The sequence below is a fragment of the Schistocerca americana genome, chromosome 4 (genome assembly GCF_021461395.2).
Source record: "Schistocerca americana isolate TAMUIC-IGC-003095 chromosome 4, iqSchAmer2.1, whole genome shotgun sequence".
NCBI lineage: Eukaryota > Metazoa > Arthropoda > Insecta > Orthoptera > Acrididae > Schistocerca > Schistocerca americana.
In genome coordinates, this window is record NC_060122.1 from 465,303,355 (window position 1) to 465,329,084 (window position 25,730).

General features: G+C 42.8%; 2 protein-coding genes across 6 annotated transcripts in view; one reads left to right on the forward strand and one right to left on the reverse strand.

Annotated features, from left to right (window-relative positions):
* Window positions 1–25,730, reverse strand: part of LOC124612990 (E3 ubiquitin protein ligase RIN2-like) — a 229,453-nt gene that overhangs the window by 180,651 nt on the left and 23,072 nt on the right. For both annotated transcript variants that reach the window (XM_047141534.1, XM_047141535.1), the window contains exon 3: window positions 14,360–14,524. In XM_047141534.1, coding sequence (XP_046997490.1) covers window positions 14,360–14,524 — 165 coding nt within the window. The remainder of the gene's footprint in view (window positions 1–14,359; window positions 14,525–25,730) is intronic.
* The window catches only part of LOC124612994 (neuroparsin-A), a 153,787-nt gene that overhangs the window by 29,056 nt on the left and 99,001 nt on the right, over window positions 1–25,730 (forward strand). The gene's annotated exons all lie outside the window — the stretch shown is intronic.

The following is a 25,730-nucleotide window of genomic DNA, read 5'->3' on the forward strand; positions in this document are numbered from 1 at the left end:
CTTTAGATGAAGAGATTAGTAAAACATAGAAAGCATCAAAAATGTCTGGAAACTAACGAAAAAAGTATTTACACCCCTTACCATCCAGTTGTTCACAGGGTACGAAATGGAGATTTTGTTTTACCTTCTCTTGATGCTACAACAGCATACATATAATATGCTTGCATTCACATGATATGTGTCACTACCGCATTCCCTCAGCTAGCTCTATTTCATTTCCAGATATGCAACTGTTGCTGAGTTGACTGATTCAGCGAAACGACATACGTGTCGAAATTCTAAGCAGATTCAGAAGGATGTAGGTTGCAGTAGGTACTGGGAGATGAAGAAGCTTGTACAGGATAGAGTAGTATGGAGAGCTTCAGCAAACCAGTCTCTAGATTGAAGACCACAACAACAACAACAACATTCTTCGTATTTAATGATGTTAACATTAAGGAAAAATAGTGTTTTTCAAAGTTTAACAATTAAAGTCCAATCCGAGATCGCCCGGCGATTGAGGCAAATTACTCATTTTCTGGCGGAAAGAAGTTAAAATCTCCGCTCTAGCGCCACAATTCAGATTTCCTGTCAGTCTGCTAACCACTTTAAGGCAAGCGCAGTGGAGCTCTTTCTATCCGGACTAGGTGGGACTGTTGGTTACTCGCATAACTGGAAATCCGGAAAATCTGGAACTTTAAAGAAAATTGGTTGACATGGATCCAGTGCTATAAACACACATATTTCTTCACATAAAGATAAAAATTTACATTATTTTCACACAAATGTAAATCAGATATAGAGAAAAAAGTTATTTGTATACATTGAAATACTCAGTAGGTTTCCCTTGAGACAGATTCGTAGATAGTTTATGTACAGCATGAACACCTGGGTTTTTCACCAGCCATAATTCGGCTGAAGCAGTTCCCTCCTGACGTTCCAAATAAATCCACTTTGTTGCCCCTGTGAGTATCATAACGTCGTTGGATTGACCACCAATTTCGTCAGATAATCAATCCATCATCACTACCGCCACTGTCTGTAGACGAACAAACAGCGTTAATTTCATCATCGGAAATACTACTACCAGCGTCACTGTCTTTTCGCAGTCAGTCATTTACGCCATTAACACAATGTCTGAGCGTCCTGGCATGTTGTTGTTCCAGCCTGACACTGCTGGAGTGCCAACACCGGATTCAACAGCAATGTTAGCCAAAAAAAATTTTTTTATCAATTCTGTACACCGCATCTAACCTTTTGACGAAGGCCATTAAAAGCTTCTTTCTCCGTGATGTCAGTCTACACTCTTAACAAACGGAGCAGTACAGTACAGTGCACCTCAGTGTCAATTTGGTCACTGACATCTGGCGAAGATCTGTGTAGAGCGGTTGATCGAATTTAAATTTAATGATTCTCGCCGTAGATTGTTGCAGCTATTACGTGCAGAGTATAAAATACTGCACTAACTGTACTAAAAGGGAGAAAGAAAACCCGACCTGGATAAGGCCGGATAAACGAGATTCGACTGCACCGGAATTTCGGCTTTGAAAAGAATAAGGCCGACTTCCCTCTATATCCTTGAGCTTTCCGAACCCTTGCTCTGTATCTAATGAAATCCTCATCGGGGCATTAATATTTTTCTTTCTAATTCCCGATCATGAACCTTTAGACGCTTATTGGGATTCGATACTGCAATCTTACGGTCTCCGGGCACGTACATTACCACTTTTTTAATCTCATTTTGTTCGTTATTGGTCGTTGTATTTGTTCGTGGCGGATGTGCCATGACGCTTGTTCAAGTTAATCGTTGATCCATTAACTCAGGTTTTTTTTTTTACTTCAGAGGGCCCCTATTCCTCCGACCGAACACGCTGAGCTACAGTGCCGGCTACCACTAGACCACCAGACCCGACGGCAAAATAAATACAACTCAGTTTACAGCTTTTCCTCAACACTTACACAACTCTTAAAATTTTTGTCATATTATTTCAATAATAGGTCTCCTAAAACCAATTTGCAATGCTGATTCTGAAAAGTTCTTTCATTTTGTTGTATCACGTCAGCGTTTTTCACAATAAAGACCACGTATTTCAAAAACATAAGTAATTGAATCACAAATGTTAAAATAAAATTTCAGTCAAGATCTATATTTTTATAATTATTGTTTTTTCAGTCACACTAAAAACATTATAAACAATTGTCTTTGCAACATTACAGACAGTACGTAACAGGTTTTCTTCCCAACTTTTGAGGCTTTAATGAAACAAATTAGTTACACATGTATCATTCAAAGTATTTTCCATCCCTGGCCACTACTTTCTCCCATCTTTCGGGCAGTGTACGAATCCCGCGTCGAAAAAGTTGTTCATCTTTTGAAGCGACCCAGGAATCGATCTAATTTGTGACTTCTTAAGGAGATCGGAAGTGTTGGTCAGCCAGGCCATGTGCCATTGATCTAAACAGGTGACAGTAAAAAAAAAAAAAAAAAAAAGGCTCTGAGCACTATGGGACTTAACTTCCGAGGTCATCAGTCCCCTAGAACTTAGAACTACTTAAACCTAACTAACCTAAGGACATCACACACATCCATGCCCGAGGCAGGATTCGAACCTGCGACCGTAGCGGTCACGCGGTTCCAAACTGTAGCGCCTAGAACCGCTCGGCCACCCCGGCAGGCTGATAGTCAGAGGGAGCAATGTCTGGAGAATATAGGACTTCCCATTTTAACGTTTCTAAGTACGTTTTAACCTCTTTTGCAACGTGGGGTCGAGAGGTGTCGTGCTGCAAAAACACTTTATCGTGCCTCTCGCTGTAATGCTGCCGATTGTCTTTTAATGCTCTGCTCAGACATATTAATTGCGTTCGATAACGAGCACCTGTGATTGTTTCACTTGGTTTTAACACGTCATAGTACACGACGCCGAGCTGGTCCCACCAAATGCAGAGCATGATCTTGGAGCCGTGAATATTCCGTTTAGTCCTCGACATGGAATCATGGCCAGGATATCCCCATGATTTTTTGCGTTTAGGGTAATCGTAATGAAACCATTTTTCGTCCCCGGTCACCATGCGATGCACAAATCCATCCAATTTTTGTCTCTGAAGCAACTGTTCACAAACACACAAACGCCGTTCAGCGTCTCTTGGTTTCTCCTCACACGGGACCCAAGTTCCTACTTTCTGAATCATGCCCACAGCCTTGAGACCTTTTGAAATGGCTTTCTGTGTCACTCACACTAATCGCGCCAATTTTTCGTGAGTTACACTAGTCTTCACTCAGCAATGTCTCCAATTCCGCATCTTCGAAAAGATGCACCACTATGCAGGTCTACGACGTTAAAATCAGCGTTGAAACCACTCACGACACGTTCTTTCACTAACAGCATCCTTACCATTCGTACTTGAGAGCATTCGATGACACTCAGCCGCTGCTTTCTTCATATTGAAACAAAACAGTAACACCTCCCGGAAATGACGGGAATTAGGCTCGTAAACTGACATTTTCAATAAATAACAAGTGATGCAGACACAAATAGACTAGTGTTTGAATGAGGTTATGTTGACCGAGGTCCAAGCTAACTGCGTGACGTCTGCGATCTGTTTCTTTCAACCGCTATTTACCGTTAGTACGAAGTTACACGAAGTGAGCTGTTGCATCGAGAGGTGGTGGACAGAAGTCAGGATATGCTACTGGGGAGGCACAGCGGAAGAATCTGAAGCAGATGTCTGCCGCGGCGCTGCTGGTTCATGGCCATGCACCCCCCCTCCCCCCCCCCCCCCCCCCGCGCTGTCAAAGAGACATGTCGCTGCTGCATTCCAGCAGATCGTGGTGTGCTGTTGACCTTTGGTCATCAGTCCACTTCCCTAGGTACCTGCCGCTCACTTCTTAAGCGAAACTACATCTATAGACGCCTAATAACAGTGGTATAAGTCCAGCTCTGTAGTTAAGCAGTCAGCATTTCTGTCATGTGGAGGCTGCGGGTTCGATTCTCAGTGCTGTCAGAGGATATTTCGTTATGGGAGACTGGTACACAGAGCACTAAGACATGTAGGGCCGTTTAAAGAGCTACTTGAACGAGGCATAACGTTTCCAGAGTCTGTAAAAAACGGCGAAAGTTCCAAATTTGCGGGTGTACATGCGGAAACTTGACCTGGAAGAAACATCTTACTGAACTGCTCAAACAATTTAGTTCAGCTATTTTTAGTCTTCGTATAAAAGCTGGTTTAGGAAACAAGCGAATCAATCGCCTAACATATTTTGCATTTTTACATTCAATAATGTCAGTGGTTCAGAAAGGAATCCAACAGAATTTTTTTGTCATTTCCGCAATAACGTGAAAGTCTCACAGATAGTAAAGCAAGTTTTAAATCTAACCTAAAATCAAAAAAATGATTCAAATGGCTCTGAGCACTATGGGACTTAACATCTGTGGTCATCAGTCCCCTAGAACTTAGAACTACTTAAACCTAACTAACCTAAGGACATCACACACATCCATGCCCGAGGCAGGATTCGAACCTGCGACCGTAGCGGTCATGCGGTTCCACACTGAAGCGCCTTTAACCGCACGGCCACACCGGCCGGCTAACCTAAAATCATTTCGCCTGATTAACTACAGTACTTCTAGTCCACAATCGAATTTTTATTTAAAAAGTGGTAACCTGTACAAAACTAGTAGTTGCATGCTTGGAACTGAAAAATAATATGTTCAATAAAGTTAAATTTAGGTCACTGTGCCATTTAGAAACTTTTAGATGGCCCTAAACTAATCATGTATATATATATCCTGTAAAATGACTCGTTCCACATCGTTTCGATAAAATGTCGTTCAAATTATCTATGAAACCTCTAACTGACTAAGTAACTATCATATTTTGAGAGAGCTATGTGTCGACCACTTGCCCCTTCATGACACATTCAGTGTCACCACTGGCAGAGGATGGCACGGCAGGAGCTCAGCATCGCGCCAGGAGTACCTGATCACAGAGACAGTTTCGATCCTTCAGTGGATGGATCGCAACGTCGATTATTGAAGACGTTTAAGGAGAGATATGACGCACGGTAACGATTCAGAAGATTTTACCATCAAATTAAAAACAGTTACAATAACCTATTTCGGGACAAGTTTTTCGGGACGCTTTCCTTGGTTGTAAGGCATTGGCAATAGCCGACTCCGATCCTTTGCCAATTGGGAACTCCTCTGTCGCATTACTAGCTGGTCTGGTATTTGGCAGTAACGAGCCGAGACACTATAACGTGCCGTATCTCGAACAATAACATTCTATCTCTCGTATCGTGCTCATATTATTGAAATCTATATGTCACTCACTAGCTATTTTCGAGCATATTGTAGCCGAATGCACTCATTGTGTCGATGTCAGATACTCTCACATTCAGATGTAATTTCAGCACAATGTACACTCCAACAAATCTCCATCCCACTTCCCCCACCTCAGGTCGTTATGACTAATAAATTATTTAGGAAACAAGGTTTATATGAGTTTCCGTATCTCTGTGGAATATCATATAACGGCCAGAAACTTTCCACGGTGCAATTCTGTTGCGGTAAACACCATTGATGAACACGCCTGGGCCAAGTGGTAAAATCTGCTGCAGCAGATTATTGTCTTAATACAGGACATAGCATACTCTACGAGAAAACCAAGATTATGACCACAGTTTAATTCTTTTTACCATATATCTGTCATTTGCATTTCCCTTAATACACTGCCCTACATCTGTTCATCAAAATAATTAAAAATACTTTGAGGAAGAATGAAAACGGTTAAGAATAATGACATGGTGATACGTGTGGTCTTGCTACTGTAAGGCGTTTGTAGGCTCCTAGTACTATTTCCTAGATAAAGGATTTGGATCCAGAAGTGACAAAAAACGAAAGCATTCGGGTTGAATACTGGAAGGGTCTAGAGACTCTATACTGGAGGGAGGACTGGTTGCAATTATGCTGGGAAAAAGTGCATTCATTTGAAAGTTGTTTCTTTCTTTCTTTTGGGATTGGATCTTAAAGGGCGCAATACCTATTCGGAAGCCAGGTAATCGTACTTACAGAGATCCAACATTCCGACGTTTTACGGTCTAGAACACTGCGATTACTGCTAATAAGACGCAACGAGGAAGGCAACAATTTTCCCGTGACAGATCCATTGTGGCGCGCTGCACGATTCACGGAACTGTTAATTTTAGTTCATCTCGCGGTTATGCTGCGACCATGCTGGGATACTGGTGACCCTGCGCTAGCCGTGTTTCCCGTAGGGCTTTCTGGACAGATTACGGTCATTCGCCTGAAAGAAACTCCGTCACGCATGAGCGCTACTTGCTAGCAGCAAGAAGTTATTTGGACCGTTGACACCAGAAGTCACGACTTTCTGACTGACCTTTTTCATGTGAGCAAATCCGATGTTTGAGGTCACCATATTGGTTACGGGAACAAATGGAACGTCGTCTCTCGTGATACGAAGAAAAATATCTGATACTGTGTCGTCTGACCAACCGCGGCCATTTAGGGTGTGTCAACGTCCATCTGGGATGAAAGAAACGACAAAAATTTTACAATATACTGTTTTTATTAAAATATTATACCAATTAATTACATAGTGTAAATTAAAAAAATTAAAGATAATTTTGACTAATTTACGGTTTTGGATCACTAATACAGGACGGTGACACGAAAAATACGACATACGTCTAAAAGTTGATATGATGATGTAACTAGTTAGTATAAGATAGAGACAAGTTCCCCCGAGCATTGTTTATACACGGTTGTTAAACATGCAGTCCCAGTTAATGTTTATTGGCGTATTCTCACCTTCGTTCAAAAGTGTGCGTGTTTAATTTGTCTATGCCATTTCCTTTGAAATCGTTTTAGCTTCGTTCCAAGTTAGCGGAACAAACTTAATGTTCTACATTCTTTCACGATAAGCTTTCTACTATTCAGTAGATGGCAAAACAATCTTACTAAGTGTAATTGTGATTAGGGTGAATAGCATTTGATATCCTTAGTATTCTTCACATTATGTAACAAATATTGATAAAACTGTATACTTTCAAATTATGAAATAACGAAATGTACGTAACACAGCTCGTTACATCGTCTACTTTGAAATTATAAAATATTTATGTCTAACCTACACGTTAGCGCCTTCATTTGCTTTGGCGTGTCAGTGCGGAATAGCCAAATGTTGGTGTGTTAATTCTCAGACGTATAGTTCATCTCCTTTCGTAATAAAATGATATAGAAACATTGCACGTCTCACTTGTAGTTTGCCAAAAATAACCAAGGATAGGCAAAGTTATTTTCGTAATGCAAATTTTTCAGACTTGCATGCTCTGGTGTGAGCAAAGAGTAACAAATAGTAGGGATCAAAATGGAATGATTGCATTTATTCAGCCGTAAGTAAGGCAGTTGGCAGTTTATTGGTATGATGCTAGACAAATGCAGAAAGTCTACAAGGGAAATTGTTTCAAAAACACATGCGACCCATCGTACAATAATGCTCTAGTCTTTAGACCCATACCAAATAAGACTAACAGCGGATATTGAACGCACGTAAAAAATGGGCAGCACGAATGATCAGAGGTTTATTTGACTCAGTGGAGAGCATCACGGAATTGCTTATAGGTCGGAACTGACAGAAAACAGATGCCAATTAACTTGCCAATTCCTGCACATAAACTTTCGAGAACCATTATTAAGTTACGTCCAGGATCATACTATATCAGTCGCGTACGAATCCCGAAGTCAATATTAAACCAATTACACCATTCATGCATTTAAACTGTCTTCGTCCCTGGTCTCCATACACGGACGGAATGAGAAGCCCTAGTTGTGCCATGGAGTTCACACTCGTTTGTGAAGTGTGGATGTAGCTGTGAAAGTGCTTAAAAATGCTGAAATGAAGGATTTTGCAGTAACACTGTTGTTGGCCTCACTTTATGTTTATCATGTTTGAAACACACCACGAAACCAGATGTAGACGTTTGGACATGAAGGTACATTAACTCATTGCAAGAAAATCGTTCTTTCAAGTAGAGAATGGATGGCCACTTTTTGTTTTTCATTGTACGGTGGTAACTGATATGCTCTATTTTAAGAAATACAACAGCCAGCTACTGATTTATGTATTTTCATTGATTTCAATACGTTTTCGGGCATTCACCCGTCTTCAGTTGGCATATGCGTATTGGCAGAAACAACAATATATGAAAAAGGGGCTGGTTGCTGTATTTCTTAAAATAATCCACAGCCACGGACCTCAACAGCCAATAGAATGAATGAATTATTCAGAGTACGCTGTTTTTACTCCCTGTTACTGAGAAGTGACAAGGAAATGGCCTGTCTCATCTCAGAGAAGTGAGTAAAACGGGTCATCTTGCCACGTGTGACTTGGTATTGCATCTACAAGTGAAATAGGCGAATTTCTATGGGCAAAGGTTTCCTGTAGGCCTAGGACAACGAAAATGTTCAGATGTCAGAAGGGAGAACTGGCATATTTAATCGAGAATAACTTTATGAGGCAATCACAAATCGACTAATATTTTTATGTTGTTATGTTTATAAGTACCTAAGGTTATTGTATGACACGATTTACCACCTTCCCCGCCATTTGCCGCAACTGCCATCTATTGCAAAAATGGTTCAAATGGCTCTGAGCACTATGGGACTTAACATCTGAGGTCATCAGTCCCCTAGAACTTAGAACTACTTAAACCTAACTAACCTAAGGACATCACACACATTCATGCCCGAGGCAGGATTCGAGTCTGCAACTGTATCAGTCGCGTGGTTCCAGACTAAACGCCTAGAACAGCTCGGCCACGCCGGCCGGCCATCTATTGCAAAACGATGGCTGGTTGATTTGGGGGAGGGGACCAAACAGCGAGGTAATCGGTCCCATCTGGTTATAGAAGGATGGGGGAGAAAATCGGCAGTGCCCTTCGAAAGGAACCATCTCGGCACTTGCTTGAAGCGATGTAGGGAAATCACGGAAAGCGTAAATCAGAATGGCCAACGCGAGTCTGAACCGTCGTCTTTCCGAATGCGAGTCCAGTGTGCTAACCGATGTGCCATCTCACTCAGTGAAAACGACGGAAGCAAAGTTAGAGACCTAAAAAATAAGTTGATAAGAGGTTGAAATCAAGCTGACCGAGCTAAATCAATAAAGGAATTTAATAATTTCGTACAGTCTCTGGGCGCCAGTTGTAAGAATGCTATTGGTGGTTTCGAAAGATGAGGAGCTGCACTGGAAGTAATAGAAATTGTTTTGAAAACGAACAATATGTCGAACTATATAGCGAAATAAAACGTACCTTTTGCATGTAGTCCTCCTTCCCAAGATATATCCATGAATAAACCTCGAAAACTCTTACTTGGATGGTACTGCATAATGTACATTTTACTTTGCAGTTCACTGCCAGTTTGCAGAACACAGTTGACAACTTTGTATGCAGCAATGTTGACCCCGGATGACAGATGCGTCGTCATGTTAGACTTCTCGGCGCCACTGACTGCTGTTTGTACGTTGCTGCTGCTGCATCAGAACAGATACGACAACAGAGGCATGTTAGCTCGTTAGCTGATTGCTGTGCCGCCTTGGGCAGCTACATTCTTGAGAACCACTTCTCCGTGGCGGATCTACTCCGACTCTTGTTGTTCGGTCCTAAATTACGAATCACAACAGACTTTAGGAGTTATCGAAGACTTAGTTTCGATCTCTAATTCTTCACTTAGAAGCAGTACCAAGTGGTGCTCGACTCCTCTGCAAGTGCAAGACAAGAGTCTGGACGGCATTTTGGGCAGTTCCTCCGATGCATTACAGCCATATACTTCGATGATGTCAGAATGGTGACACAACCCTTTGGTCTCTGGCATAGTAGGATTGCAGGTTGCAGGCCGTTGCCTTCCTTACGTCAATCCGAGCGTGATTTGCGTATTGGTCTCTTATAAAGGATTGTGAGGTACGCTTTCTCATAGTTGTGAGGAAGTGACCCGCTTTAGCGATCAGGGGATCAATAAGATAATCCAAGCTCGTCACTGTTTACGTTTCCTGTGCTTTTGCTATACAGCTATACGCGAATGCTGCAAGTTATCTTCAACAGATAAAAGTCTACCATATCTCCAATACTTCTCTAATAGTGTGCTCAGAGTCCAATGGAGACGTTGGAAAGAGACGTTAACACCTAATCGTACTTAAGCTCATCAATTGCCTAATTTTTCTTTCTTTGTTTGTTGTAATTTTGAAAAACTTGAAATGAGTTCTTTTTCGTTTTTCAGTCGAGCATCGGATAGGAATGGTTTATGGAGGGCATAACTTTGTTTAGCATCTTATGAAATCCCCTTTTGTTAGTTCACAGCTTTAATCACTTTTTCTCTTCTATTAGTACCTTTGGTGTGAAGTTAATTTACGGTAGATTTTTGCACTTGCCATTCGAATCCACTCCATTTTTAGATTATGATGATGTTTTACCGAATTCTTCCTTCATATTTTTATTTCATATTTACTGCATTGTACGTATGTTCACTACGTTCTATTTAACATCTTCATTTAACGTAGAACTCAGACATAATGGAATAATAATGTTTGAGAGAAGCTTCTGACGATGATTTTTGGAAGAAATATCCGAAAATATTTTATTGCGGTTGGTGCAAGCAGTTATCCAGATTACACACTGGTGTTGTTAATTGCCAAGAATGAACCCAAATAGAAAGTAATAGAATTAAACTCTGCTGCGAGATTAGACTGTTGTTTTCTTGCAGTTTCCACAGTAGTGGAAGGCGTGGAGATGTCAACTGCTAAAATTTTCGTGGTGAAATATTAATAATATTTACTTCCGTTATATTTCTGTATCTGAACAGTGATAGTTTTTGCACTCAACTTTACCTGCAAAACTAAAAATACGTATTCTCGCGATCAGTAAAAATTAAAGTGAAAAGCAATGAATACATCTGTTTGGATATGTAAAAGAGAAGGGTAAAATAGTATTTCCTTTTCGTCGTGAAAATACGATATTATAACTTGTCTCATAGATGAATTATGAATGTGGGAGCTGTAAAGTGTCATAACGCTACGCGTCTCGATCACGTAGTCGACTATAGTCTCTTACATGCACTAACGGATAAACACGAATTGAAAGACACGTTATATCACTGTGTAGGACGCTATGTTCGGGATACAAATGCTGGAGATAGAAATCCTGTCCCAAATATTTCCAGTGGAGAACACACGCAGGTCTATTCTATGGGATTTGATGGAAAATTTGTAAGGGCTTTAATCGGCCGACTGTCAGATAGACAGTATATCTTAGCTATTCAGCCAGGGAATGGAAAAAAAGAAACCTATCAGACGGACTAACTGGCAACCATATACACTGAATACATACCGAGTGTTTCGTCGGCATGAAATAGTAAACCAGCCAACAACATGCGTCTAAATTTATCCTTGACGTCATCAGTGTGACGTACATAAGCCATTCATGAAAACCCAGTGTGCGTAAAATATACGCCATAACAAGAATTAAAGTCATTCGCATGACATTTGCTTCGACAACTCACAACCTGTCATCCTTCAAACACACTCAGACCTCATCGTACGCCACAGATCAGTCTATCGCCACAACTTGCAGTAAAAAAAGAAAAAAAAATTAGTATTGTCAGTGCTTTGTTCTACGTCTGTTGGCAAATGAATGGCACGACACGCCACAGCATCATTACGTCACGGGTCAAAGCCAATGCTCATCCCCATCGACCTTATTATTTGATTCATACGAACAACTACATGCACAAAACCCTACGTTCTGATGTTTTTGACTGGTACAATTTTATTTCACTAACAGGTTAAACTAGTTCCAATTTTTCAGTTCACACGAAAGTTTTGGTGACTGTTCTCTTGTTTGTAAAGTAAAATAAGTAGTTGCCAGTATCTTGTCACGTATTTCCAATTGGGATATTTACCGAGCTCGCTGAGATCCGGCTGAAATTATCTGAGGTAAACAGTGGGCCGTGATCCAAGACACCCATCCTATCCAGTTGGGCAGGGAATGCAATCAGTAAAATGATAGAAATAAATAAATAAATAAAATTCAGAAACATGTTGCAGATAGGTTCTGCATCACACGACAACTGCGATGACACTATTGCAATCGCGTTTAAAATCATAGGGCTATTACACACTGACAGAACAAAGTGGTGCCACAACACCCCTTTTGATTTAGAATTTTCAGTTTACAAGTCAACTGCGTATACGTAACTTACCGTATTGGATGTCTGTTAACGCTGCAGAACTAACTGCACTGTTTTGTCGTGACTGTGGATGCACTGAGAACGTACTGTATGGTGAGTAACATCGGTGTATTCGTATCCAGTGCTGCAGTACCTTACTCGGTTACAGTGGCTACACGGAGTAATAAAGCAATTGTCTTAGAACTGTGCCAAAAATATCGACGATGTCATTCCTGTGGTTTATCTGCTTGCTGGTCATGCGGATAATCAGTGATGTATCAAACGTTGGACCATTAACATACAGAGAGTTACGATAATCTTCTTTTTTTCGGTCAAGCTCACTTCTCTCAACACGTTTTCGTGACTGCTCCTTTTACGCTCCTTGACCAGTTTTTTATCCACCTTTCTTTCTATTTGCAACAAAGTAGAGCAATTATTACAACAGCAGCATCTTTATCGCCATAATTCCCAACCGCAGTATTATTATGCAATACACTGAGGTGATAAAAGCCATGGGATAGCAATCTGCACATATACCGATTGCGGTAGTACCGCGTACTTGAGGTAGAAAAGGGGAGTGCATTGGCAAAGCTGTCATTTGTACTCGGATGATTCATGTGAAAAGATTTCCGGAATGATTATGGCTGCACAAAGGGAATTATCAGATATTGAACGTGAAATGGTAGTTGCAGCTAGACGTATGGGACACTGCATTCCCGAAATCGTTAGAGAATTCAGTATTCAGAGATCCACAGTGCCAAGAGAGTGCCTAGAAGACCAAATTTCAGGCATTGCCTCGCACCACGGACAACACAGAGGCCGGCGACCATCACTTAACGACCGAGAGCAGCAGCGTCTGCGAAGAGGTGTCACTGTTAAAAGAGAAGCAACAATACGTGAAATAAATGCAGAAATCAGTATGGGACGTAGGACGAACGTGTCTGTTAGGACAGTGCAGCGAAAATTGGCGTTAATGGGCTATGGCAGCCGATGACCGAAACAAGTGGTCTTTCCTAGCGTAGGGCGACATCATTTACAGCGCCTCTCCAGGGCTCGTGGCCATGTTGGTTGGACAGTAGACGACTGGAAAACCGCGGCCCGGTCAGATGAGTCCCAATTTCTGTTGGTAAAAGCTGATGGTAGGGTTAGAGTGTGGCAGAGACCCCACGAAGCCATGGGACCGAATCGTCAACAAGGCAATATGCAAGCTGGTGGGGGCTCCATAATGGTGTGGGTTGCGTTTACATGGAATGGACTGGCTGCTCTGGTCAAAAGGAACCGTTCATTGACTGGAAATGGCTATGTTCGGCTACTTGGAGACCAGCCGTTCATCGACCTCATGTTCTCAAACAAGGGTGGAATTTTTGTGGAGGACAATGCGCCATGTTACTGGACCTCAATTATTCGTAATTGGTTTGAAAGACATTTTGGACGAGCGAATGATTTGGCCACCCAGATCACTCTACATAAATCATATCGAATGTGTATGGGACATAAATGAGAGGTCAATTCATGCACAAAATGCTGCACTGGCAACACTCTTGCAGTTATGGACCGTTATAGAGACAGCGTGCAACGGCCTTGCCGCAGTGGATACACCGGTTCTCGTCAGATCACCGAAGTTAAGCGCTGTCGGGTAGGACCCGCAATTGGATGGGTGACCATCCGGGCCGCAATGCGCTGTTGCCATTTTTCGGGGTGCACTCAGCCTTGTGATGCCAAGTGAGGAGCTACTCGACCGAATAGTAGCGGCTCCGGTCACAGAAAACCATCATAACAAGCGGGAGAGCGGTGTGCTGACCACACGCTCCTCCTATCCGCATCCACAGCTGAGGATGACACGGCGGTCGGATGGTGCCGATGGGCCACTTGTGGCCTGAAGACGGAGTCATTTAGTCATTTGATAGAGACAGCGTGGCTCAATATTTCTGTAGGGGACTTCCAACGACTTGTTGAGTCCACGCCACGTCGCGTTGCTGCACTACAACGGACAAAAAGAGGTTCAACACGATATTAGGAGGTATCCCACGACTTTTGTCACATCAGTGTATTATTGACTACCTAGGGAGCACCGTAGGTGTTCTCGCACACGTCGTTAGTTGTGGGGAACGTCTGCGCATGCGTAGTGATTGGCCAGTACTCACCATAGAGCGCGGAGAGCAGCGGCCTGACGGGGTACTTGTAGCTGGCCGAGATGACCATGGGCAGCACCAGGCACGAGTAGGCCAGCCCCACGCCGCCGAACAGCAGCGACGCGTGGCTGGCGCGGGCCAGGTAGGGCAGCAGCAGCACCGCCGACAGCAACCACACTGCAACACACCACCACATCTCTCCTGTGTACCAGAGAGTCGCACCAGATCTGTGACGGGGTTCAATACTGTCCAACACACAGAGCTCAGTACATTACTCTTAATGGGTTCAAATGGTTCAAATGGCTCTGAGCACTATGGGACTCAACTGCTGTGGTCATCAGTCCCCTAGAACTTAGATCTACTTAAACCTAACTAACCTAAGGACATCACGCACATCCATGCCCGAGGCAGGATTCGAACCTGCGACCGTAGCAGACTCTTAACGGGGCGAAATTTACAGATGTAACGGGAACTTCTAGAGTACACCAAGAGAGTCTTATAGGCTCATTACCGTTTACAATACAGAGTGTAACAGGTATAAGCGCAGATATTTTTACATACCTTAATATGTACAAACATAAGTTCTTTTTTTTTCACTGTACCGAACAGTTTTCCTGCAAACAAGTCACGTAATTTACCGCCTGATGTTTTCTGTGCAGTCGTGGCAGCATCAATAAGTGAACTACCCCTGTCAGTACAGACCGGCTATTTTGCGTCCATGCGCCCACATTTCAACACCTGACCTGCTATCCAGGGGAAAAATAAGCATTAATGGGTTCCTCTTGCCACATTTACTTGGAGGTACTACACAGACCAAAAACATATTGTGGTGTCACCGCCAGACACCACACTTGCTAGGTGGTAGCCTTTAAATCGGCCGCGGTCCGTTAGTATAAGTCGGACCCGCGTGTCGCCACTATCAGTGATTGCAGACCGAGCGCCGCAGGTCTAGAGAGACTCCCTAGCACTCGCCCCAGTTGTACTGCCGACCTTGCTAGCTATGGTTCACTGACTACATACGCTCTCATTTGCAGAGACGACAGTTTAGCATAGCCTTCAGCTACGTCATTTGCTACGACCTAGCAAGGCGCCATATTCAGTTACTATGTCTTCTGAACAGATAATATTGTGAATCGTGTACCGTCAAGAGCGACGTTTATCATTAACGGATTAAAGTTAAGTATCAAACTAATTACGTGCGTTTTCTGAATTCTAATTCCTTGTCATGTTCCAGACCTCACGTCAGTAGAGTCCTTCCCTCCTCACGCCAGCCTGCGTGAGCTAAAACGCGTGCATTTCGGCCTCCACTAGTAACACGGTGTTGGCTCTTCTGCCAACACTACACATATGACTTGTAATAGTTATAATAAATGACGTAAATACTGATGTACTGATGTCAGTACACTGTACTCATTCAGCAATAGAAATATCTGCCATTATACCCGTTATACCCTGTATATGTGATGCCCCTCTTAAGAGTGGTCAGGCGCATTTTCTCTGCTGTTTCAACAGATAATTGTAATTTCCACTTTTCAGTGTGTAGGTTGAGTCTACCTAAACAAATACTGCTCATCAGGTCTTTCATGCCATGGCCATTGTCGACGGAAAGCATCGGTTTGTTTCCATTAACGAATAAAATCATTTTTAAACCGGAATTTTACATGCCCTTTTAGTAGAGTGGCCCTAAATTAGTGCGATATTCTTTTTATCGATACCAGAACTCCAGGAGCGACTGAACAGGGCTGCTGCAAGGCGGTAGCGGTCATCGCAGGCTAGGGGGGAGCTGTCACTCCTGCAGTACTGGTTAGTCTTCGTGTGTTTCATTGTGTCTGTTAATACTTATCAATGAAACAAATATCACATTAGACTAATTTCTGACTACTTTGTCGCACAGGACGTAAAATTCCTGTTTCAAAAAAATGCTTCAAATGGCTCTGAGCACTATGGGACTTAACTTCTGAGGTCATCAGTCCCCGAGAACTTAGAACTACTCAAACCGAACTAATCTAAGGACATCACACACATCCATGCCCGAGGCAGGATTCGAACCTGCGACCGTCCTGTTTCAAAATAATTTTGTTTATAACGGGAAACAAACTGATGCTTTCAGTCGACAATGAGCGTCGCATGAAAGACATGATGAACACTATTTGTTTGGGCTGATTCTATCTACAAAACTAATTTGCAAATATCTGCTCAAACACAATTGTAAAAGTGGGAGGGACAGCCCGTACATATGATCTAACGGATAATGTAGGAAATTTCCAGAATGAAATTTTCACTCTACAGCGGAGTCTGCGCTGATATGAAACTTCCTGGCAGATTAAAACTGCGTGCCGGACCGAGACTGGAACTCGGAACCTTTGCCTTTCGCGGGCAAGTGCTCTACCGACTGAGCTACCCAAGCACGACTCATACCCGTCCTCACAGCTTTGATAGCGCCAGTACCTCGTCTCCTACCTTCCAAATTCCGCAGAAGCTCTCCTGCATACCTTGCAGGACTAGCACTCCTGGAAGAAAGGATAATGCGAGACATGGCTTAGCCACAGCCTGGAGGATGTTTCCAGACTGAAATTTTCACTCTGCAGCGGAGACAGATGAGAACTGTTTGCAAGAGAGCTTCTGCGAAGTTTGGAAGGTAGGAAACGAGGTTCTGGCGAAATTAAAGCTGTGAGGACGGGTCGTGAGTCGTGCTTCGGTAGGTCAGTTGGTAGAGCACTTGCCCGCGAAGGGCAAAGGACCCGAGTTCGAGTCTCGGTCCGGCACACAGTTTTAATCTGCCAGGAAGTTTAATGTAGGAAGTTCTTTGAGGCTTTTAGCAGACGACACTGTTGTCTGAAGGAAATTTCCAAAGCCAGGAGACAGTAAAGAAATGAAGAAACACCTGAAGAGGATGGCTGGCTCTGAGCACTATGGGACTTAACTACTGTGGTCATCAGTCCCCTAGAACTTAGAACTACTTAAACCTAACTAACCTAAGGACATCACACACATCCATGCCCGAGGCAGGATTCGAACCTGCGACCGTAGTGGTCACGCGGTTCCAGACTGTAGCGCCTATAACCGCACGGCCACTCCGGACGGCCTGAAGAGGATGTATAGTTGGTACAAGCACTGGCAGTTGACCGTGAACATAAATAAATGGCACATATTGCGCGTAAATAGGACTGTTCGGTTACGCTAAGTTGAAAAATCAGTGGAAACAGTAAAAACCGTAAGTACGCGGAGCGACCGGCAGTTGAATGACCATGTGAAACAAATTGCAGGCTTAGCAGATGTCAGGCAGAGATTCATTCGAAGCATGAAGTTGCTTACAAGGCACTTATTCGACCTTTTCTTCAGTATTGTTGATCAGTGTAGGAACCTTATCTTTTATGTTTAACTGATGAGACAGAGAAGATACACCAAAGAGCGGCACTTTTTGTCACGGTATCGTTTATTAGGCGACAGATCGTTACAGCGATACTGAACAGACCCCGTGGTCGGTGCTACAAGAGTTGCGTTGAGTATCTCGAAGAAGTTTAATGTCGGAATTCTGAGAGTGTACATTCGAAGAAGAGTTGGGCAACATATTACTTCCTCCTGCGTACGTTTCGCAAAATGACCACGACGAAAAAATCAGAGACGCTAGAGTTTATACGGAAGTCATTCTTCCAACGCACCATTCGTGAATGGAACACAGAATGGGGAATACGATACTGATGCCAAAGGTGTCCTCAGCCACACACCGTAAGATGGCTTGTGGAGTGTAAATGGAGGTAGATGTAAAAGGTCAGCAGCGTCTACTGAAAAAGAACCGACTAAAGGGAAAAATTTGCTCCCATTCGTAAAAACAGTCATACGTTGCAACAGCATAGTGCTAAGGACACACACCATTGACACTGCGTTTCGAACAACAAGGAAGGTGCGTCAATACTTGTACAACACAAAGGTCCTACATCACACGCAGCGTGGTAAAGTGTACATTGGAACTACGAATAGACGCATTAACACACGGCTTAAGAAGCACAGGAGCAATTGTCTCCTGGGAAAGACGGTTAAAATGGCAGTAGCATATCATGCACTGGGACCACGGAACCACCAAATTTGTTTCTCCAATGCTGTGGTTTTATCAAGCTCCAGTCGTTACTACACTACAGAAAAGTCATACAAATTCACATGCTGAAAAACAAACTTTTACAGAAAAGAATTTTCCCGCTTACTAAATGACCCTGTAACGAAATACGCTGCTCTTCTTTGCATCTACTGTATTTCCTATACGACAGGGATTACCGGCTGACGAGCAACATTCAGGTATTTGTGTAACCTCCTTGGGTGTACAACACTTTCTGAGGATCTTTCGAGTGAATCTGCCTTATCTATGGTTAGTTTTATTTGGTAGTTCTACTTTAAATATCGCAGATATTTAACAGACGTGACTGCTTCCAGTGTTTGTCCTACAATCACGCGATCATACAATAATCTATTTATACGCAATGCGTTTCACTTGTTTGTGTTGAGGATCAACTGACTATCCCTACAGTAAGCGTCGAGCCTTTGCAGGTACTCCCGGATTTCGCTGCAATGTTTCCATGAAAGTCATTTTTCAGACAGCTTCTGGATTACGTTAGCACGTTGCAGCTCAGAATACCTAGCTGATATATTAGATTGTTGTCCTTTTTCATCTTACGTTTTCATCGACTGCTTGTTCTGTATGTGTGCATTACGAAAACATCTCTCAAAAGAACTCTTCTTTCTCTAACGACATTTCACAATTCTTGTGTTCTCTTGATTTTTGTACTATTAATGGATTTTTGTGTCGATACGATTCATGATGATTTGATGTAGCACCACATATCGAGACGCTACACTAATTTTTCTTCAATCCATCTCAAGTTTACATGCAGAAGTACTCGCTTCCTGCTTTATCAGTGTCAACCTCGTCTTTTGTAAATTGGTGATTTTAACTGATATGTCAGTCGTATATTATACGTCCCATTTTGCCCACTACATGCAATATCCCTTCTCACCTGGTATGTTCATTCAACAACATGTCACACCTGATATTTTATTTGCTTCAGATTCGAAACTTGATTTGTATATCATTTAATTTAATATAGCTGTCTCCGAAAGTAACTGCTAAGATTTCTGAAATGCGTTTCAGTCTTTCTTCACTTTCATCCGTGAACACCATCTCTGCTACAGTTCATGGGATTAGGTAGAGCCAAACTAGTTAATTATATGAAAAATCAGTTACGTAAATGGGCTTTGATTTCAAAGAGCTCCTTCCTAGAAACAGGGCTGTCAGCACAGTCGACGGTGCCATGCTAAGAAAACAATAGCATATGGTGACTTTAAGAACAAATTCGCGGTTTGTAATTTCAGCAGCAACGCAAAAAAGCGTCATCTTATTGATTCATCCTATTGGAAACTAGGCAAATAAACGATCTTCCACGACGTTCTAGTATCTGAAGATTTTGCTTCGATATCGCAATGAAAACACCAGCTACTACACCCAGTGGTAACTGTTCATGATATATGATGAACCTGAACAATTTCGGATAAAATTCTCTAACGCACTAACATGCAGCTTGATGTCTTGTCTGGTCTTGCAAGCAGTATAGCGCTGTAGTGCAGCCATCTATGTATCCGCTTGCGTTACAACCGCCAGGTGAAGTACAGGGTGATTCAAAAAGAATACCACAACTTTAGGAATTTAAAACTCTGCAACGACAAAAGGCAGAGCTAAGCACTATCTGTCGGCGAATTAAGGGAGCTACAAAGTTTCATTTAGTTGTACATTTGTTCGCTTGAGGCGCTGTTGACTAGGCGTCAGCGTCAGTTGATGCTAAGATGGCGACCGCTCAACAGAAAGCTTTTTGTGTTATTGAGTACGGCAGAAGTGAATCGACGACAGTTGTTCAGCGTGCATTTCGAAGTATGGTGTTAAACCTCCTGATAGGTGGTGTATTAAACGTTGGTATAAACAGTTTACAGAGAATGGGTGTTTGTGCAAAGGGAAAAGTTCTGGACGGCCGAGAATGAGTGATGAAAATGTAGCACGCACCCAGCAAGCATTTGTTCGCAGCCCAGGAAAATCGACTCGCAAAGCTAGCAGAGAGCTGCAAATTCCACGATCAACTGTATGGAGAGTCCTACGAAAAAGGTTAGTTATGAAACCTGAACGTCAACTACCCGAGGCGATGGATCGGCTGCCAGGCAGCCCGTGACAGAGCACTTCATCACTGGCCTCCAAGAAGCCCTGATCTTACCCCCTGCGATTTTTTCTTATGGGGGTATGTTAAGGATATGGTGTTTCGGCAACCTCTCCCAGCCACCATTGATGATTTGAAACGAGAAATAACAGCAGCTATCCAAATTGTTACGCCTGATATGCTACAGAGAGTGTGGAACAAGTTGGAGTATCGGGTTGATATTGCTCGTGTGTCTGGAGGGGGCCATATTGAACGTCTCTGAACTTGTTTTTGAGTGAAAAAAAACCTTTTTAAATACTCTTTGTAATGATGTATAACAGAAGGTTATATTATGTTTCTTTCATTAAATACACATTTTTAAAGTTGTGGTATTCTTTTTGAATCACCCTGTATAATTACTCCATTAGGGCATGGGGATTTTTGTTGAGTGGTACAGGCCATGGCGAGGACACGGGAGTTACTTATTTAATGGCACATCCGCATTCCAACCCTGACCGATTGTCATCCTCTGACAATGGCGCCATTTGGATACGGAATGGGGGGCAAGGTGTGTGCACACCCCTCTACCTGCCGTTTTTAGTTCCCCAGGTCTTGAAGCCTCTGCTTCTCACAATCAGTCAAGTAGCTTTCCGCTGGCATCACGAGGCTGAGTGCAGCCCGTTCGTGTGGCAATGCCTAGACCAGTGGAATTCTCATTTGTGAAGTTAGAATGAGTGTAATACACTATTTGAAACAGCCAGTCACCAAATAATGTCGGTTTCTGCAGCCGATATTTCCAACTCTCGAATAAGACGACTGTTAAATAAGTTAGCTAAAGCAGTGATTTTTACGAAGGAAGACATTTATTTACTTCTTTATAATTATCGTTTTGAAGACCACCAGCCGGAAAGACTGTGGTCATTCAACGAATCATTGGAGTCTGTTAATAGAAACCATTGTAGCTATGGTCCCATGTAGCGTATATATTTTGCTTTTCTTTCCAGAGTGTTATTTCACTTACAAGGAAACCTCACCAGTTTGAACTCATATCCTTTTTTAAAAAAGAAAGAAAAAAGAGCATAGTCGTTCCCGCGAGAAAATTTGGGCCATAATTCTGATAGTACGCAGTTATGAACTCCTGAAATAGAGCATTTTAAACTTCCTCGCACACCAGTTGTTTGTTACTCGCTCCGCCTCATTGCAGCCGCTTAATTCCCGAGCTGGAAGTACTACACAGTGGATTGGCAACCAGAGCCCACCTGCTTGCGGTATGTTGAAAGTGAGGGAAAAGAAGATGAGTGGTGGAGACAACTGCCAAATGCGTTTAGAAAACATGCTCGAAGACACGTTATTCTAAGCGAAAAACACAATACATAATATGACAGCCTCAAGCACTCACACATTCAATATTATTATAACAGTATTCTAGTATTAATATTCTGTAGTTATATATACGCCTCAAATTGCAAGTGATTAAACCTATGTAACTGAAGAGCTGTTATGAAGCGAAGCAAAATGACTTCCGTTTTTCAATTTAATCGTGCCATTCGCGGTGAAGGACCTGCAAAAATGCTTCTCATTAACAGTTTCAGCTTCAAAATCAAAGAAAATAAAACGTAACAGCAATTTTAATAATTAAATAGCGCCATGCTAGTTCTTTAATCACACGCTAATTCGTATCATTATTTTACACTGCAGTTGTGGATCAGAACATAAAAATGTTCAAAGCAAACAGATATCTGGCACCGTCTACCGAGAGCTCACTTTGATACAATCAATAAAGCATGTTACCAATGCAAGATAGTAATTCACAAATCTCTTACTCCACTGTACAGTACTTTGCGTTCGGGGATTATGCGAGTGCAGTGGTACGGAGCGAGTGTCAAACTACTTTTCCGCACGAAAGTTTAAAAAACTCTCCTTCCCGAAGCTCATCAGTTCATACTATCAGAATTATTATTCAAATTTTCGGATGCGATCGATTTCTGGGAGTAAAATCTTGCAAGTGTACTTTTTTCTTCTTAAAATACGAGGTCAAGCTGGTGATGTTTCCTTGTTAGTCTTACATTGTGCAGAAGTCTCGCACTTTAAATTTGATTTGTCTAAAACACCAGTGAATCTAACTTACATAGGTGAGAGGTTGTGACTATTAATAGAAGCATTCACATCGGAACCTTACGACACCAATCTTTAATGCTTAAAACACGCACCCTGTGTGCGTGTACGTATTTGTGTGTGTGTGTGTGTGTGTGTGTGTGTGTGTGTCAGCATGTAAAGCTACACATCATATTTCGCTATGAAGACTTATGTGTATAGCAGAGTTCGATACATTTTGGATTACGTTTACATTGTGATTGAACTATTTTCCCCCGGTTCTGAGCTTGCTCCACCGCCGGAGAACACTACTATAGACATTTGGACTGCAAATTGAGGAGCTACTTCGCCGAGCAGTAGCGGTTCCAGGTATCAAAAATTGACGACGGCCTGGAGAGCGGTGTGCCGAACCTACACACCTCCATACCGCATCCAATGACACTTTCGGCAAAGGACGACACGGCGGTCGGTCGGTCCCGGTGATCCCGCCAGGACCTGTGGACGGCGTCCCGTTATTCGTAACAGTTTTGTGTCAATTTGCGTTTGGATTTTTCCAGAAATATACGAAGACTTTGGTACAGGTGCTTTATAAGTACCTTTCCGAACTATGTCTTAGGATAATACGACAGCGGCGCTGATTTCGTAGCGAACAATCTCCACCGTACAAATAATAAGTTATTTTAGCTGTTTCTGGTTATCGGTGACGCACTGCTTGTTTTGTCACGCGCGTCTACCGGGAAGACCGTTGGCCGTCTGCGCGACGCGTGGCGACGCAACATATATCCGGGTGGGCAGCGGGCATATTCCGTGTCGCGGCTATTTCGGTAAGCAGGTCGTCGGCCGCCCCGCCTTATTTCGGTCTCGCTTCTTTTGTTTACCGCGCTACGTCACGGTCGCCGCTAACGCCAAGTGACGTCACGTGGCGCAGGGCACATCCGTTGCAAGTCGTCTGCATATTTGTGATTAGTGCCACACAAAATCAAAGTAGTTCCATACCCAGGGAATAAGCGCAGCAGAGTAGATGCAGGAATCATGCATCGCTGTTCTACGCAAGATCATAGTGGAGGCGGCTTGCCGTTGCCTACTTACGATCTCTTACGTGTGTACCTGTGTCGTGTGAATGACTGTGACGAGTGCTTCCGCAGCGTAGCGTTGGTCAGTGTTGTTGTGAATGAAGAGAAGGTAGAGGTTGAAACCCTAAGCCGGTATGTAGTCCATTCCTCTCTAACAGCACTGAATGGGCCGCCTAGCTGAAGATCCCTATCCGACAGACGGATCGCCATCAGTAGTTTCACATGACCTCATTTCATGAGTGTGCACGGGTCTGGAGTTTAATCCAGTACATTGGGGTAAAGACTGGTGACCAGGAACTTTACGTGATCAACTCTCCTCCTCTGGCCGGCCAAATACAGGCAGTGAACACTTTCTAGCCCCAAGATTCGAACCGTTTCAGCCTAAGAATCGAGCGCCACTACACCATCTTGCGGTAGCGACTTCGGCTACGGTGACGGGAAACTGCTATGCAAGAAGATCAGTCGCTGAGATTCATTAGAGAAGGGACACTGGGTAAGACGGAGAAGGATTAAGGAACGGAGTGACCGAAGGCTATTTGATGAGCCATTCTAGCATTGGTCGAAAGTGCTGAGAACCCTGAATCATCAGTTGTTTTCCCTGACTGTGTTCCCAGAATTCGCCTATCAACCGAATTTGACGGTCTGCAGTGCAGAGCTGTATACGAGCCTTTAGGCACTGGAGTTACTGAGGCGTGAAGAATTTCCTCATTTTATCCGATTCCCACAGTGCCCTACAGGCAATTTCACAGATGTACCCCGCGGAGAAAACGCTCCAGTTGATTCGTAACTCCAAGTGCATCTTCATGACCGGAGAAAGTAAGTTCTCTACGATGCGAAGGCTTCCATTAATTTTCACAAAAACAAATGTCCCTACAATCTCTCATTTCCGCATGTTGACGTTTTTATTGATAAATGAAATTTAACGTACTAGATTTCTGGACACTGTAAGACTAAGTCAAGTAACACTCGGGAAAGAACTGCAATGGGACCAGAGCTACAATGGTCTCTATGAATACACATCAGACTCGACCAGTCACCACAGATTTTGAGGCTGATGGTTTTACAACAAATACCTGTAAAAAAGTAAATAAAGTTTTCCTTCATACAAAATCTCTATTTCAGTCAATTTATTTCACAGACGGCTTATTCGAGAATTGGAAATATCATCTGCAGACGCTGCAAAAACTATTGGGTTTGTGGCGACGATGTCGCCCATAAAATATACATTACTGTTGACATAAGCCGTTGCCTCGTACATGCCATTTTTAAATGCATTAAAACAGAAATGGGCTAATAGTGCGTAAATTAACTCAATTTACATAACATTTACGTCCTCTTCCTCGATATTCTGTACGGATAAATGTGAAGTGTGTGGATCGGGGTATATGTTAAAGTTTATTCGCGTTCCACGTTAGCGGAAGGAGTGTGGGCAGATTGACTGATTCTATGCTTCCGTGCGAGTCGTTAAATTTTATCTGAACCATTTCTACGGATACGTACGTAGCCTTTTATGCAAATCGGCTTTCTTCAAGTGTCAGTGAGTAAAGATTTTAAACATTTCAGTTCCACATTTCGCCAGCCAAACAAATATGACCTGACGAAGATCCTGTACCTCCTTTTGGGTAAATGATTTGTGTCAGCGAATAACTTGTGCTCTCAATAGGGAACGTTCCCGATAAGTGTGTTTCAACTTTTCAAAGGTTACACTCCCGGATTCCCCAAGCTTAACACAAAACTTGATTGCATAATGTTGCTCTAAATTCCGCTGTTCCATTTTCGTAACACACAACAAAAACGCAACTTCACTGATAACCTTCTTAAAGATCACCTGATGGCTGCACTGAGCTGAAACTCGGACTGAGCATCTGTCAGGGATGAATACACCGGTCTACACCGGTACAACTACACAGCGTTGCCAGTTTGCTCAGTGTTGTCAGTCTCATTACTTTTCTGACACACCTCGTAGTTTAATTACTTGACGTATCATCCTTCCTTAGTGTCACATGTGAAGTGGTTCAAAATTCCTCAAGCGTTTATCATCAG